Source organism: Penicillium canescens, assembly GCF_028828765.1.
Source record: "Penicillium canescens strain IBT 15451 chromosome Unknown utg000001l_segment0_segment0, whole genome shotgun sequence".
Taxonomy (NCBI): domain Eukaryota; kingdom Fungi; phylum Ascomycota; class Eurotiomycetes; order Eurotiales; family Aspergillaceae; genus Penicillium; species Penicillium canescens.
Genome location: NW_026703963.1, coordinates 2295462 through 2309129, shown reverse-complemented (window position 1 = coordinate 2309129; position 13668 = coordinate 2295462). Strand labels below are relative to the sequence as shown.

The 13668-nt window shown below is 49.0% G+C and overlaps 10 protein-coding genes across 10 annotated transcripts; 2 read left to right on the top strand and 8 right to left on the bottom strand.

The window, feature by feature from the left end:
• Window positions 1-34: 34 nt before the first annotated feature.
• N7446_000877 (uncharacterized protein) lies at window positions 35-798 on the bottom strand (the record flags this gene model as incomplete). The annotated part of the gene is made up of 2 exons (XM_058509644.1): window positions 35-506; window positions 554-798. 2 exons carry the CDS (start codon window positions 796-798, stop codon window positions 35-37), a joined length of 717 nt encoding a protein of 238 aa, XP_058378623.1.
• Window positions 799-1412: 614 nt separating this feature from the next.
• Window positions 1413-2286, bottom strand: N7446_000876 (DUF1761 domain-containing protein). Its single transcript, XM_058509643.1, has 3 exons — window positions 2110-2286; window positions 1754-2058; window positions 1413-1695 (listed from the first exon to the last, which is right to left on the bottom strand). Exons 1-3 carry the CDS (start codon window positions 2123-2125, stop codon window positions 1561-1563), a joined length of 456 nt encoding a protein of 151 aa, XP_058378622.1. The 5' UTR covers window positions 2126-2286; the 3' UTR covers window positions 1413-1560.
• A 444-nt stretch (window positions 2287-2730) lies between these two features.
• On the bottom strand, window positions 2731-3879 carry N7446_000875 (uncharacterized protein). Its single transcript, XM_058509642.1, has 4 exons — window positions 3810-3879; window positions 3677-3753; window positions 3121-3629; window positions 2731-3069 (listed from the first exon to the last, which is right to left on the bottom strand). Exons 2-4 carry the CDS (start codon window positions 3734-3736, stop codon window positions 3045-3047), a joined length of 594 nt encoding a protein of 197 aa, XP_058378621.1. The 5' UTR covers window positions 3737-3753; window positions 3810-3879; the 3' UTR covers window positions 2731-3044.
• An 829-nt stretch (window positions 3880-4708) lies between these two features.
• Window positions 4709-4935, bottom strand: N7446_000874 (uncharacterized protein; the record flags this gene model as incomplete). Its single annotated transcript, XM_058509641.1, has 2 exons — window positions 4709-4734; window positions 4761-4935. 2 exons carry the CDS (start codon window positions 4933-4935, stop codon window positions 4709-4711), a joined length of 201 nt encoding a protein of 66 aa, XP_058378620.1.
• A 952-nt stretch (window positions 4936-5887) lies between these two features.
• On the bottom strand, window positions 5888-6655 carry N7446_000873 (thioredoxin peroxidase DOT5; the record flags this gene model as incomplete). Its single annotated transcript, XM_058509640.1, has 2 exons — window positions 5888-6228; window positions 6385-6655. The coding sequence occupies 2 exons, from the start codon at window positions 6653-6655 to the stop codon at window positions 5888-5890; spliced, it is 612 nt and encodes a 203-aa protein (XP_058378619.1).
• Window positions 6656-6889: 234 nt separating this feature from the next.
• On the top strand, window positions 6890-7880 carry N7446_000872 (putative mitochondrial protein sorting (Msf1)). Its single transcript, XM_058509639.1, has 2 exons — window positions 6890-7217; window positions 7277-7880. The coding sequence occupies exons 1-2, from the start codon at window positions 7065-7067 to the stop codon at window positions 7694-7696; spliced, it is 573 nt and encodes a 190-aa protein (XP_058378618.1). The 5' UTR covers window positions 6890-7064; the 3' UTR covers window positions 7697-7880.
• A 222-nt stretch (window positions 7881-8102) lies between these two features.
• N7446_000871 (uncharacterized protein) lies at window positions 8103-9114 on the bottom strand (the record flags this gene model as incomplete). The annotated part of the gene is made up of 2 exons (XM_058509638.1): window positions 8103-8862; window positions 8912-9114. 2 exons carry the CDS (start codon window positions 9112-9114, stop codon window positions 8103-8105), a joined length of 963 nt encoding a protein of 320 aa, XP_058378617.1.
• A 330-nt stretch (window positions 9115-9444) lies between these two features.
• N7446_000870 (ethanolamine-phosphate cytidylyltransferase) lies at window positions 9445-10959 on the top strand (the record flags this gene model as incomplete). Its single annotated transcript, XM_058509637.1, has 4 exons — window positions 9445-9571; window positions 9632-9749; window positions 9809-10583; window positions 10633-10959. The coding sequence occupies 4 exons, from the start codon at window positions 9445-9447 to the stop codon at window positions 10957-10959; spliced, it is 1347 nt and encodes a 448-aa protein (XP_058378616.1).
• A 308-nt stretch (window positions 10960-11267) lies between these two features.
• N7446_000869 (monothiol glutaredoxin GRX5) lies at window positions 11268-11856 on the bottom strand (the record flags this gene model as incomplete). The annotated part of the gene is made up of 3 exons (XM_058509636.1): window positions 11268-11422; window positions 11490-11784; window positions 11833-11856. The coding sequence occupies 3 exons, from the start codon at window positions 11854-11856 to the stop codon at window positions 11268-11270; spliced, it is 474 nt and encodes a 157-aa protein (XP_058378615.1).
• Window positions 11857-12200: 344 nt separating this feature from the next.
• Window positions 12201-13501, bottom strand: N7446_000868 (putative para-hydroxybenzoate-polyprenyltransferase Coq2; the record flags this gene model as incomplete). Its single annotated transcript, XM_058509635.1, has 1 exon — window positions 12201-13501. Exon 1 carries the CDS (start codon window positions 13443-13445, stop codon window positions 12201-12203), a length of 1245 nt encoding a protein of 414 aa, XP_058378614.1. The 5' UTR covers window positions 13446-13501.
• Between the last annotated feature and the right edge of the window lie 167 nt (window positions 13502-13668).

The window sequence follows — 13668 nt, the reverse complement described above, 5'->3', positions numbered from 1 at the left end:
TTTTTTTTTACATTGCACATATCACATCATGTCTCTATTCTTTTTTGGGGTCAGATCTTTTCGCCCGTATTGTGTAGAGGAAAATGTTCTCTCTGTTGTAACTCTCTGCCCCTGGGTCATCCCGGATCTCTTCCATATCAAAGGCCTTTTTGGCCATCTTCATGAACCGCAGATCGGCACGTCTGCGGCGCTTGAAGCAGAAGTAACACACCGAGTTGGGACCAAGGAGGTCTTGGAGCGTGGTGATTAAAAGAGAAAATGCTGGTTCAAAGTAGACGCAGTCGGCAGCGAGAATAACGTCGGGTTTTGATGGTACCTGGCTTGGGATCGGTTCTCCCCAGTTTAGTATCGCAGCAGTCGCATTCGGGGTGAGGTTGTTTAGTTCAATGTTGGCTTCCATTAGGGAGAACATAGGCTCTTGGTCTGTGATGTAGATCCGCTTCTCAAGACGAGACGCGCGTGCTATGGCAAGACCGACGAGTCCACCTCCTGCACCAAGTTCAACACTGGCGGTTGTTAGTAAACCACAAATGACACCTGGTTGAAAACCCACATTGATTTATCAGATAGATCGGTGGCATGGCGGCACAAGAGGTATTTGGCCAAGACCATCCCTGCAGGCCACAGTTGTCCACCGCATCCATCTTTAAGGTCTTCTTTTAGTAGCAATGGTTCTTTCAAGAGCCCATCAAAAGTGACTTTAGTGGTCACGGCGGCTTTGTTCTCACGCGAGGGGGCCAAGGATTCACTGATGTCAAAGTCAGACAATTGGCTTGGAGAACTGGGTGTTTCTATCATGGCTGAGGTTTGAATAAGAAAAAGGAGAAAGTTTTGGTGGGGGTGCACTTATCGCAACAAGGATCACATAATCACAGCGATTCTATAAATTCCCAACACTAGTAACCTAGGTAGCTACTATGATTCTATTCTTGTGGTGGAAAGCAAGACTATTGTAGTAGCTCTCGTAGCCTATCTTGATGCCGGTATCTATAAACGAAATCCCTTGCTGTCGATCAAAAAACAAGCTTGGGCCCGTGCGAACATCCTTTGGAGATCCACAAAAATCGCCTACATGTAGGCATAGTATAAGTTACCATCTACACTTCAGGTGTTATATGACATAGGAGTCTTGGAATAACCTCTATTCCCCTTGGTAAACCAGTGCCATGGGGAAGCTATGCATGGGGTGATCCATTTGGGGTCATCTTGCTAGTTTAGTTACCTAGGTGGATATACCCAAATACAAGTATACATTCGTCTGGGCAAAGGGTAACCTATGAAAAAGAAGAAAGGCGACAAAGGAGAGAAAAGAAAGCACTAATCCAGCCAGGATCTACTACATATTGAGACATCAAATACTAAGTGTCTACAACAGGAACAACTTACATATTAAGCCACAGAGCTACTTAAAGCACAATTCAAATCGGAGTTACAATGTCAATTTCGTGTACATTTACATCCGGCATAGTAGGTTTAAGTATACAAACATAGCACTGATCATAATGTCTGTGGAGAACAGTAGGCATAATTCAGACTAGAAATGACTTGGTATTATTTCACTTAGTCGAAGGGGTGAGTGCGCGTTCCCCACCAAGTCAAGAACAAGCTGAGTCCAACAGTTTCAAATACTCTCGAAACGGCACCAACAGCGACAGTGTCCAGGGGACGCTTCTCAGCGAAGACTTGGCTCACGAACTAGATAATAGTTAGAACATATCCCGACATCAATATAGAACAATATAGGGAAGCATACACTTGGGGCAGATGTTGCGAAGAAGATAAGTGTTCCCAGGTAGGCCGCACCCTTGTAGGTCAGGGTGCCAGTGGCGTTAATCAATGCAGCAACACCATAGGTCTGCACGGCGCTTCCAGCAAGGGAGCTTCCCCAGGCAGCGGCGGCACCGGCGGCCTCCTTCGACTTGATGAACTCTTCCTTTGAGTTGGCAGCCTGAGCGCGGTGGTAGGTGTCTCCGAAGACGGGGGCGAGAATGCCCAGGGAGGCAGTGTGGGTGAAGACTGTGCCCAGCGCAATAGCGGAGGGCTTCACGGGAGGGAGATCTAGACCTTGTCAATAACAAACGATTCAGTTTTGAACCATAAGGAACTCACAGTGCAGAGTAGTCATTGTAAGTTGAGTAGTGTGTAGTTGGAGAAATCGAAGTACCCCGGAAGGCGCTTTATGAATGCAGGGTTAGCAGGGTGACGTCGTCATGATTCAGAAGAGGCTGAAGATGCGGAGGGCCATGACGTCAACTCACAGCCATACAAGGAAGTTGTCTATAGCAGGAATATTGAATGTAGGCAAGTTACTTGATTGCATTCGCTTTATGATTTATCTAAAGGCTTGACTACGCCGGCTCACCGTTGCTCATGGAATGCTATTGGCTATCGGCTATCTACCTAGTAGGCATTCAATGATATATTATACAGTGGGGATATGAACTTCAATCAGAGAGTCATTTAGAGTCCCTTGGAATTCCTTATTTGCTTCAATCGCTCAGATCATCCAGACAAAACCGGACAGGCCGGGGTTACATTGGCTAGACCTCCTCACGATCATAGCCAGATTGAGGTAGGCCTATCTATGCTGGAATGTGGTAAGTGAGTAATGACAATTCGTGTAAATATACCGCAAAGTACTCATGTAATAGCCCAGTCTAACATAGATGGATACCGCCAGACTGGGGTTGAGGGCGTGGGGTGAAAGTGATCCGCGGGTTAGCCGTACTGCTGAATTGTCTCTTGGGTTGTGTTTCCTGCGGAATGTTTCTTTTGTGTTTGTCTATTCCCGGGCAAAATCTCCCAGTCTTGGTCTCCTTTCCCATGGACTTTTCTGTGTATCCTATTCTAGGTATTCACCTCAGTTCTAGTAGGAAGGGTGACTGTTTGCGCATGTTCTAGCGACTTGAATGATGCTCTCTTGGAACATAATTCTCTTCTATCTGGGATTTCTATGCATGAACCTGCAGAATTAACAAGGGGAAAAAGGGTGGAGGCTAGCTTGAAGGCGCGAGAAAAAAGTGTATTGATTTATGCAGGTATGATCAAGCAAAGGTGCGGCAGGTATATCTGTAGAGTGGTTAGCCCAGAACTAATAATGGGAAGCGGATCATGTCCTACTTTTCGGGGTAGCCGTGCTCTGTGCCAAGCTCGTACTTGGACTGTGAGTTCTGAGGGACAGAGTTGATGTTGCAAGGAGTGGGAGGCAGACCATTGGCGCTAAATACACCCTGGATGCTATTCTTGTCTTGCTCGAATAGAGCAGCCAAACCCCGCTCTTCACCCTGCTCCTTGACAGCAACCAATTGCTGCTCGCCAGCCTCTCCGATCTTCAGGACACCATCCTTGGGGGCTGCCTGGCTTCCGACGGTGAGGAGGCCGACTGCGTCTGACTGGCGCACAGTGCTCAGTTGAGGGTAGCTCCTCCGGACATCCCGCTTCCAGTAAGGGTTGTCGGCAATGTCACCCGCCGGGAGGGTAACCGGATCATCGTAGGCCAGGGGAGGCAGCGAGCCGGGAGTAGGAAGGCGGTACTGAGAGTTCAAGGGGACACCGGTCGAGCGCTCAGGGTCAATAGCGAAAAGGCGACGGATCCGCTCCCAGACCCCAGTAGACTGGACCGAGTATTTCTGGCAAATTGAGTAAATGACCATCATTGAGTGTATGGACTGCCTACCTGGTTAATAGAAACGACGTTTGATGCCGCCTTAGCGGCGTTCAGGACACCGCGAGCCATGATGAGAAGACTCTGCTCTGTTGTTGAAGGTCAGCGCGTTGTCAGAAAATGTTTTCAAAAGACAAGAACTGACACGTCCTTGCTCAAGTGATTTGACTTACGACCTGGAATCTCTGGAAATCGTCAAGCGTCTGCGAGTGTTTGAATCAAGCCGGTGCAGGGTACCTCCGGAGGTGCGATCCCCGGCACGGATTATTATCACACCGAGCCACACAGCAAATGGCATTACTAATTCGGAATTCCTACCCTACCTACCTAGGTCCATGCACCTACCTAACGTTAACTTATAGGTTATTGTCTATTTGCCCATTTCACTTCTTTTTTACCTCTCTATTTTGCCAATTCTATAAATACTCGCAATGCCCACAGCAAGGCGTCATTATTTCTAGTATCTCCTTGGAAGACTATATTTACATTTATATGTAGACACCTCTTTTTCCATGTTAGCCACCTTTTTAACAATGCTCAATGCTGTCTGATAGCCCTGGCTCAAGAAGTTATGATTTAGTTTGATTGCATCACTGGCCCTATGACTCAAGTCTGAATCGTGAGTCGTCGTTTGTTACTTAATCCTAATATAGCTACATAAGGGTGCCTGGGAAGGTGCTAAGCTACCAACGGAAGGTCTAGGTTTCCTTTGCTTAGCTTGAGAAGTTTTTCTTCTTTCCCTTCTCCCTTCGTCTTTTAGGATCGCAACAGTCTACGGAAAGCATAAGTCTCAATATATTCTAGGGCTTTCCGAGAACATACCGTATCGGATCCGCTGCCATACATTGCTACTGCTGATCATTTGATGACTTCCCCGTCGTCGCCTTGTTTGGAAAGCGTTGATACGAAAACAATTTCGCTCTTCTCTGTTCATTTGAAACTTCGCGAATGCAAATGGACTCTCTAGCAGTTTCGTGAGGATTTAAAAGTGATCGCGAGCAATTCGTTGAAAGCTAGCCCCCGGCATCCATTCTGGGACATGTCTCACTGGACGAAGATGAGCATGAAACCTGAAAAGAAAAGACAATAAACTTACATGCCGGGATCAAATCAACTAGCCATGCGCCTGGGAAAACCGCAACCGAAAACTGCTTCAGTGCGTGATCAGCCAGACGTACTAACGGGTCTTCGCCATGAGGCTCGATGTTATAGCCGTATGTTATATTCAAAATGAAAGCACTGACAGCCCTGTAGATTTCGATAAGCTTCATTGCAAGGTGTGCTATCACTTCCGTCCTGTTATGTCGGATGAACTTCTCAGGTGCCCGAAACACACGGCGTGTAAACCGCTTGCCTCTAACCATTAAATCAGGACGCGGATTCTCGTGTTCCGAGACTCTCGTCACAGCTCGTCGATAGGTTCGCAGAAGTGGTATATTATCCTGGCTTGATAGTAGCTTCCCCATCCAGACCTCCCTTTAACTCAGAACGCGCCTTTTATGAAGAGAACGTTCCACACTAATTCAAGGTTCATCGGCGATGACGAGGCGCGGTCGGGATGAATTCTCTGCAGAATTCTTCTCCAGGATCTGAAACGCCAGGTCTCTATCATTGATTATTATAGTGGTTTTCCCTAGAACTGTGATCGAGCAGAGAGGTCCCGCTAGGGCTTAGCTTGGTCAAAATGGCCCACGAGAAAGCCCACCCTAGAGATCTTTGTGCTTAAGCCAATGTTTCCATTCCTGCATCCCCGACGAGTGGAAGGTCAAGCAAAATTGCTGATCAATATGCATCTTGGCCCTGCAGGTAGATCCGCCTTTTTTTCTTGTGAAAATTCGTAGAGCAACCAGGCCCAAAGTGAAGACGACCAAGTGTATTAACATCATTGTTAGGACGAAAGGTGAGAGGTGGAGAGAAGATATAAGGAAGGGATAAGCCCGATTTGGTCAGTTGGTGCGCTCCGTAGTTGATTGGTTGTATATACGTATGCATCGGGAGTCTGCCAAAATAACACGTCTCTCACCTCGAACACCCGGTTATAGGCCATCTTCTGTGATGCGCCTTAGTCGAGCCATGTAGTTATTCAACGAACTTAACTTAAATGCCTAGACGGCGATGCTCAGATGAATATTTGATGAGGTTGAAACTGCCTGTAAAAGCCACTGTCGCACATGCACTGCCTGGTATCTTGATGTCGCTGATAATAAATGTACATGCGTGAAATCACTCTGGTTTATCATCTTCCTTGCTGTCATCCTTAGCATTGGCGACAATCTTTTGAACTGCGTCCACAGTGGCGTCTGGGCCACCGGCCTCTCGAAGCAAGACTTTGCCCTTCTTATCCACGGCGAAAACACCGCGGGTCGTTCCCTTGGGGGACTTCTTGAATCCAATGGCAGCAATAAGTGTGGCCTTAAGGTCGCAAATCAGAGGATATGGCAGGTTTTGTCTTGTCTTGAAGGTGGTGTTGGCCTTGGGAGAGTCCCCCGAGAGGCCATAAATGGAGAGACCAGTGGAGGTCAAATGCGTGTGGTTGTCACGGAACAAGCATGCTTGCTTAGTGCCTGAGTAAATGGTGAGCTAGTGTGCTTGAAAAGAAGCCATTGAATGTTGCTAGGCAGTAATAAAAACTGTCGCAGCATGGAAAATTAGGAGCATGAGCTCCCAAAGGGCCACGGTTCCAGATTCCAGATTGATGAGGGATTGGGATGATGACTTACAGCCAGGAGTGGAGGCTTTCGGGTAAGTAAACAGCACCACACCTGCCTTGCTCTCATCAACGAGCTTCTGCAGGGTAGTTTTCACGCCGTCATTGATCTCAATCTCACCCCCAAAGGTCTTCAAGTCGATTGTATCGTCGGTTTCCGGGACCTTTGGCGCGGGGCTTTCTTCAGTATCAGTCTCTGGCTCCTTGGGCTTGGGGGCCGGCTTGGGCTTCTTCTCTGTGGTGGGAGGCTGAGCTGGTGCCTTGCGCTTCCTGAGTTCGACCATGTTGAAAGTGTAGAGGACAGTGATCTCCAGAGATCTGGAACATAAGCTCTGGTCTCAGCACCTGGTTAGTCAGCCGGGAAAACCCGCGCCCTGACCCGTGAAAAAATTGGATTTTCCCCTCGACTGACGGATCGTCCAAAATCCACCTTTCTCCATTTTTTTCTGCTTAGACTCTTACTCATATTCGCCTCCCTTGACTAGATTTCTTTGACTTTCATCTGGGAAGCTCACCATTCACCATTCACCATTCACCTACTCACCCTCACCTCTCTACCTGCTTAGTCGCTTAGTCGCATTTTCGCCTGTTTGCCCATCTCCTTCGACTCAGGCAATCACACCCGCTCTACTGATACTTTCCTACGACTGAGACTGTCTTGAACAGTGTCAGGGTGAGCCAAAACCCGCCATAATGAAGGTTTTCTCCTCAGGATGTACCTTCGACTACTCGTGGGACGAGGTGTCGACAGCAAACTGGCGCAAATACTGTCCCTGGAACGACAAGTCCACCCACGTTGTGGGAGTAGACACACTTTCTCGATCGGTTGATCCAAGCACTGGCATCGTGAGTTGCTTCGATACGGCATGAGCGAATCCGGTGATTCCTAACTGACTCATTTCTAGTTGCGAACCGAACGTCTTATCACGTGCAACCAATCTGTACCACAGTGGGTTCTCTCGCTGCTTGGTGGAACTACCACATCCCACGTCTATGAAATCTCCTATGTCGACCCAGTTGCCAAGAAAGTTACTATGTGCTCTACGAATCTCACATGGTCGAATGTCCTCAGCGTACGCGAGACTGTCACCTACCGTCAATCCTCCCTTAGCCCGACCACTACCACCGATTTTACTCAAGAAGCGAAAATTACTGCTCTTTGCGGTGGATGGCAGAAGATCAAAAACAAGGTCGAGGATGCCAGCGTCGAACGATTCCGTGAAAACGCCAAAGTTGGCCGCGAAGGCTTTGAGGCTGTCCTTGAAATGAGCCGTCGCGTCTTCGGCGAACAACGTGACCTCGAAAAGCAACGAATGCAGGCATAAACCACCTGTCACCATCGACATCTTTCAGCACCGTCTTTTGATACCATTTGCATAAAGCGACTGCATATTCCGGCGTATGATCTGCATTTCGAAGCATGTGGCGTGTGGAGTTTTCGTTTGATCTTTCCTTTAACCCTCGACTCCCGTGGATCAAACACCACTCATGGCCTTAAAAAGTTTGCACACTCCATTTTTTTCAGCGCGTTATCTTTTATGATCATTTCATTTGCCTTCGAAGAAGGCAAAGATGTACCATTAGAAGCACTCGAACTTAGATTTGAAATTCTATCATCGTACAACATGAACTTGAAACCAGCCCCAAAAAAACGTTATGTCCTGAAACAAATTTCCTGAAATCATCCAAACTCCAGACCGGAAGGTATATACTCCTCACGAAAGCAAAACACTATCCCAATAGTCCGCCAAGAACCACCCGACTGACGCCAGCAACTTCGTTTTTGACGCTATTCCGGCTCGCGTCTTCAAACTCCCGCACAGCGCCAGCCACCATAATCTTCCGTAGCTTGGCATCGGCTTTGGAAAACGCCTCACCCAGAGCCACAGTGCAAACCGAAGGAGATGACACTAGCGTGGTAAGCCGACTATAGCAGTCAATCAAAACATCGCACAGGGTGGCGAACGTCTCAAAGAAGTCTGGTTCGAAGGGTAATGAGGGTGTGAGAAGATAGGTATATTCCTCTCCGGGGAGAAGATCAGAAGACTCTGTCAATGGAAACGACACAATAGAGGCTGCGGAAGAGGAAGTTGACGAAATATTGCCCGCTGTGTTCTTCAAATCTGATGGATCACTGGACTGCATTGGGAGTCCGATCTCGGTTGCAGAACTCGCACGACGAGTCTTCGTTCCTGCATGCGCAGCTCGCTTGAACATTTGTGGGATGCGCGCCCTAGCAAGACTGGACGAGGAACTGCCATCCGGAGGGTGCACTTGCTGGAAAGCCTCAAATTCTAAGAGTAGCGCATTGAGGGCTTTTAGATACTCAAACGGAGTTGAATTGACGTCTAGGATTGGCGGCAAGGATAGGCCAAGTAGCAGGTAATTGATTGCTCGACGAGAGAGTTTTCGGGGCTCAAAGTATGGCAGACGCGCGATATCAGCTCGCGAGAAATGCACAGTATTAAACCAATAGACCCGACCTTCATGACTGCGGGGAGAGTTAGTTTATTTGGTGACAGACTGGATTCTCCACTCACGCTTTTCTCAAGTAGTCTAGGGTCGATATTCGTTTAGCGGCCATCTCATGGATCTGTTGATAGATTGCGCCTGCACTCTGCGGTCCGAGCAGACCACCTCCGCTGGATACTGGTGGTGGGATGCCATGCGAACTTTCAAATCCACCACCCGACTTGGCTGTGTCCCTCCGCGACAGACTCGGGGCAAAAGTAGAGGGCACCATTGGCGTCGCTGCGTCGTTGGGGCGTTCGGGTGAATTCAAACGATACGAGGTGGTCGACAGGGGTTGCGAACAGGGGCCCAAGACGTGGGAGGTCTCCGAACGAAGACACGAAGTGACCGATCAGATCACCGTGGTAGAGGCAGTTCGAAAATGGGCGAAAGGAGGCCTTGCGAGACTGGGATCTAGAAAAAGTTCCCCGCAAGTCAGAGTGTGAAGGGATTACATACCGTGTACCCCGTGCTCTCTAGTAATTTATTCCGTCGATCATCCCCCTCCACCCCTCTTGCTTTTCTCCCTACAGGTATTCACGATTTGTTTGGCAGTATCAACATGGACACAACACCCCCCGAAGAACAGATTCCTCTGCCTGGACAATGGCCAGTTGACCCTCAGGAGGATGTGCCAATCTCGGAGGATCGACTTTGGGTTGATGGTTGCTTCGACTTCAGCCACCACGGTAAGTCTAAAGTATTACCTTCTATTCAATCGCTGGAAGCTGATCGGAGTCAATCTACAGGTCATGCTGGTGCTATGCTCCAGGCCCGTCAGCTAGGAAAGGAACTTTACGTGGGGATTCACTCCGACCAAGCAATCCTCGAAAACAAAGGTCCGACAGTGATGTCACTTGAAGAACGGTCAGTTTGCATTGTCCTGTTCCATACCCTAGTATACAGCTAACGTGCTCATTCTATAGTGTTGCGGCTGTCGACGCGTGTCGGTGGGCTACTCAGAGCGTTCCCTATGCCCCCTACGTGACCTACCTACCCTGGGTATCCCATTACGGATGTAAATACGTTGTTCATGGAGACGATATTACCTCTGACAGTGATGGAAACGATTGCTATCGATTTGTCAAAGCAGCTGACCGTTTCCGCGTCGTCAAAAGAACCCCGGGGATATCGACTACGGACCTTGTTGGCCGCATGTTGTTGTGCACCAGGAACCATTTTGTTAAATCTGTCAAAGGTACTCTCGCTGGACAAGAAGGATTTGGAAGCCCCGAGGAGCGCAAAAGCTCCGCTACGGATCTTCTACAGAGGATTAAGGACTATGCTACAGACGAGAGTGGTCTGCAGCCTGGTCCTCAAGTTTGGACATGGACTGGTTCAGGCACTGCAAAAATGGACCATGTGGTTGAGGAGCCTGGTCTTTTCGAGACGCTGGTCGATGGAAAGGGTCCCAAGCCCGGGCAGCGTATTGTTTACGTTGACGGAGGCTTCGACCTTTTCTCCTCAGGTCACATTGCGTTCCTGCGCAAAGTCATGGAGCTTGAAGAAAAGCTAGGCCGTCAGAATGGTTGGTATGAGCCACATCAGACCGCAGAGAGATTGAAGGGCTACAACGAAGACTATTCTCCCGCCTACATCGTTGCAGGTATTCATGATGACGACGTGATTAACCACTGGAAAGGGTTGAACTACCCAATCATGAACATTTTCGAGCGCGGTCTCTGCGTTCTCCAATGCCGCGTAAGTCTACTGCTTGACGCACTAGAAATATTGCTGACTTTCGTTCTAGTACATCCATGCTGTCATTTTCTCTGCACCCTTCACCCCCAGCGAACCATACCTGAAGGCGATTCCATGGGGCACTCCCGATGCTGTCTACCATGGACCTACAACATTTATTCCGTTGACTTATGACCCATACACTGCCCCTAAGCAAATGGGAATCTTCCGGGAAGCTGAGCAGCATGCTTTCCAGCACGTCAACGCTGGCGAGATCGTTGGCCGGATTTTGAAGAGCCGAGAAGCCTATGAGGCCAGGCAACGTGCCAAGCTGGATAAAGGCGTTGCCGAGGATTTGGTGAAGTCGAGAGAACAAGCAGAGCAAGCCTTAAAATAGGCGGATGGGGAAATACTAATGTAATGAGATCAACTGTACATACAAAGCCACAACCTCATCAACTGGGGTTCTAACAAGGCAAGGCGCCAGCTCATTCTTTCGCGGCGCAGTCACCATCACTCTCTAGAAGACCCACCACCTATCCAGTACCCTTGTAGGTTGGAGATTATTGCCATTCGTCGGATTTCCATCTGACCGAGGCTTTCTGACCCGCAGTATATTCCTACCAAAATACATTAGAGACAAATAGTTTTACAGAGACAACCATCTACCAGATGGAATGGCCAACATCTTGCACCTGGGCCCATTTATTCATCCGCCGCGACCAGAACGCCCTTGGTTTCGAGAAGCTTTGCAAGCTCACCATTCTGGTGCATAGACATCAGAATATCACAGCCACCAATGAACTCCTTCTCCAGATATAGCTGGGGAATTGTCGGCCACTCTGAGTACTCCTTCACACCTGATGATTCATGGCAATTAGCACACCGAAAATGAAGGACAAACCCCACACTTCAAGCGATCCATACCTTGGCGCAGCTCCGCATCCTCGAGCACATTGAATGCAACAAACTTCTTGGGGTCAACGCCCTGCAGACCTAGGATTTGAATGCTGGCACGCGAGAAACCACACTGCGGCGTCTCCGGGGTACCCTTCATGAACAGAACAACCGGGGCGGAGGCAACGGCCTTGTCAATCGCTGTACGGGTCTCATTGGACAAGAGGCGTGCATGGAGAGCAGAAGGGATAGAGGGACCAGAGGGGAACTGGATGGCCGAGCGGACGGGGCGCAAGAAGGTTGGTCGTGAGACCGGGCGGAAAGCCTTCATGTATCAGTGGAACAGTCTGTCATTTGAAAGTATGATACGTACCGAGGCGATAGCTCTGGAAAACATGGTTATAAATGTGGGAAAGAGAAAAAAAGATGATGAGTTGCGAAAGACTCCGGGAGGGTTAGTATTATTTAATCAGCGGTTGGTTAGTCCCAGTGTACGTCGATCTCCACTACACCCGACCTTGTTACAAGGACTTCCATATATACGTGTACCTTGGTGTATTTATGCTGGTCAAAAATATTCCAAGTAAAAGCCCGAAGCAGACTAATTTACAAATAAATCTTGTATATGGTATCTGGAGTACTGGGGAATTAATCATGCCAGCCATTCAAAATTATCTAGCCCACATAGACGACCTGAAACTTGTGCTTGAAATCAGTTCTATTATTACATTTCTTACTGTGTCAGGTTGGCCTCTGACGCTTCGTGTTATTGTACAGACCAAGGTATTCTGTGGCATATTCGCCCAGCAAGCCCAAGGAGATTCCTCCACCGGTCAACAGGCACCCGTTTTTGAACCACCACCAGCAGTTCCGAACATTCTTCAACTGGACCTTCCAGATCATAAGGCCAAGAGATACAACCGCACTGCCACAGCTACCGACGAAGAAGACAGGCCCACAACCAGCGGCAACTCCTGCGGCTGCGAGGAGCGAGACCTGAACTGCCGCCAGACCACTCAAGACAGCTTTGGTATTGTGCTCGTGACGGAGGGCAATTGACTTGATCCCAGCGGCGGCATCATCTTTAATGTCCATGTGTGCATAAATCATATCGTACAGAACCGTCCAAGCAATGCAGCTGGAGTAAAGGGCACCCGCGGCCATCAAAGCATCGTGATTGGCAAGCAGGTCTATACCCAATGCCGGGAATCCCATGATCGCGCCCCAGGAAAAGGCAAGACCCAAAACCGCCTGTGGATAGTTGGTCACACGCTTGGCCAGGGGATAAGCTACCACGATGGGCAGACTAGGAACTCCATACCAGAGACACTGAGAGGGAAATGAAAGAAGAACCCCCAACCCAGCCAGCAGTTGTGTCCCAGTAAAGAGCACTGCGTTTTTCGGCGAAAGCGCGCCTCTAGCAATGGGTCGGAATTTGGTGCGTTCAACATGGGGGTCTAGGTTCCGGTCCCACAAGTCATTGATCGCGCAGCCTGCACCCCGCATGATTAGCGCACCAGAGAAGAAGAGCCCTACGGTGCCAAGGACCTGAAGTGGTGTCGCACCGGCAGCCATTGGTGCTGCGAGAAGAGTGGAAAAGAGTGTTGGGAAGAATAGGTAGTACGTGCCCGTGGGCTTATCCAGTCGCACCAACTCCGCATATGGAATCCATGATCTCGGCAAGGACGCAATCAAGCCGGTCTTTGGCGGAATATAGTGAGTGGCGGGGTTCTTCTCTGGGCCATCTGACTCGACTGGCTGGGCCGCGGGTGACTGTAATTGCGAGCTGTACCGGAATTTGGCTTGTGTTGTTCGCAGAGCCGTACTAGACGATGGGCTAGGGAGACTGTGGGCTTTCAATTGCGTATATAGACAAGCATTGTGAGCAAGGGGTGAGAGGCGACCGATGGACCGGCGAGTGAAAGCAGCCTTCGGGGTGGTATATGGGGATAACCGACGGAAGGAACGGAAGCCGGTGGAAAGCATTGTGGAATGGCGCAAGAGGGGAGAAAACTAAAAGGGTCAATCAACCGCAATATTCATTATGATCTCAGAGCCATTTGAATGCTGGAGAGCTCCGGGAATACATCGTCATGAAAAAAAGCGGCTCCCCCTAAGCCTAATTAGGAAATATCCAGGTACATTACTGTATGAATGTTATATCTCAGGGATCAGAACCAAGTGGTCAATTTTTCTTTTTCTTTTTTTT

What these genes read in the sequence shown, in the direction of transcription:
- N7446_000876 (XM_058509643.1), bottom strand. An exon ending in TCGCAACATCTGCCCCAAGT is followed by an intron (nt 1,696 to 1,753) that starts GTATGCTTCCCT and finishes ACTATTATCTAG; the next exon opens with TTCGTGAGCCAAGTCTTCGC.
- N7446_000875 (XM_058509642.1), bottom strand. Translation starts at nt 3,736, where the DNA reads ATGGCTCGCGGTGTCCTGAACGCCGCTAAGGCGGCATCAAACGTCGTT. An exon ending in ACGTCGTTTCTATTAACCAG is followed by an intron (nt 3,630 to 3,676) that starts GTAGGCAGTCCA and finishes TCAATTTGCCAG; the next exon opens with AAATACTCGGTCCAGTCTAC. An exon ending in GAGCACGGCTACCCCGAAAA is followed by an intron (nt 3,070 to 3,120) that starts GTAGGACATGAT and finishes ACCACTCTACAG; the next exon opens with ATATACCTGCCGCACCTTTG.
- N7446_000872 (XM_058509639.1), top strand. Translation starts at nt 7,065, where the DNA reads ATGAAGGTTTTCTCCTCAGGATGTACCTTCGACTACTCGTGGGACGAG. An exon ending in TTGATCCAAGCACTGGCATC is followed by an intron (nt 7,218 to 7,276) that starts GTGAGTTGCTTC and finishes ACTCATTTCTAG; the next exon opens with TTGCGAACCGAACGTCTTAT.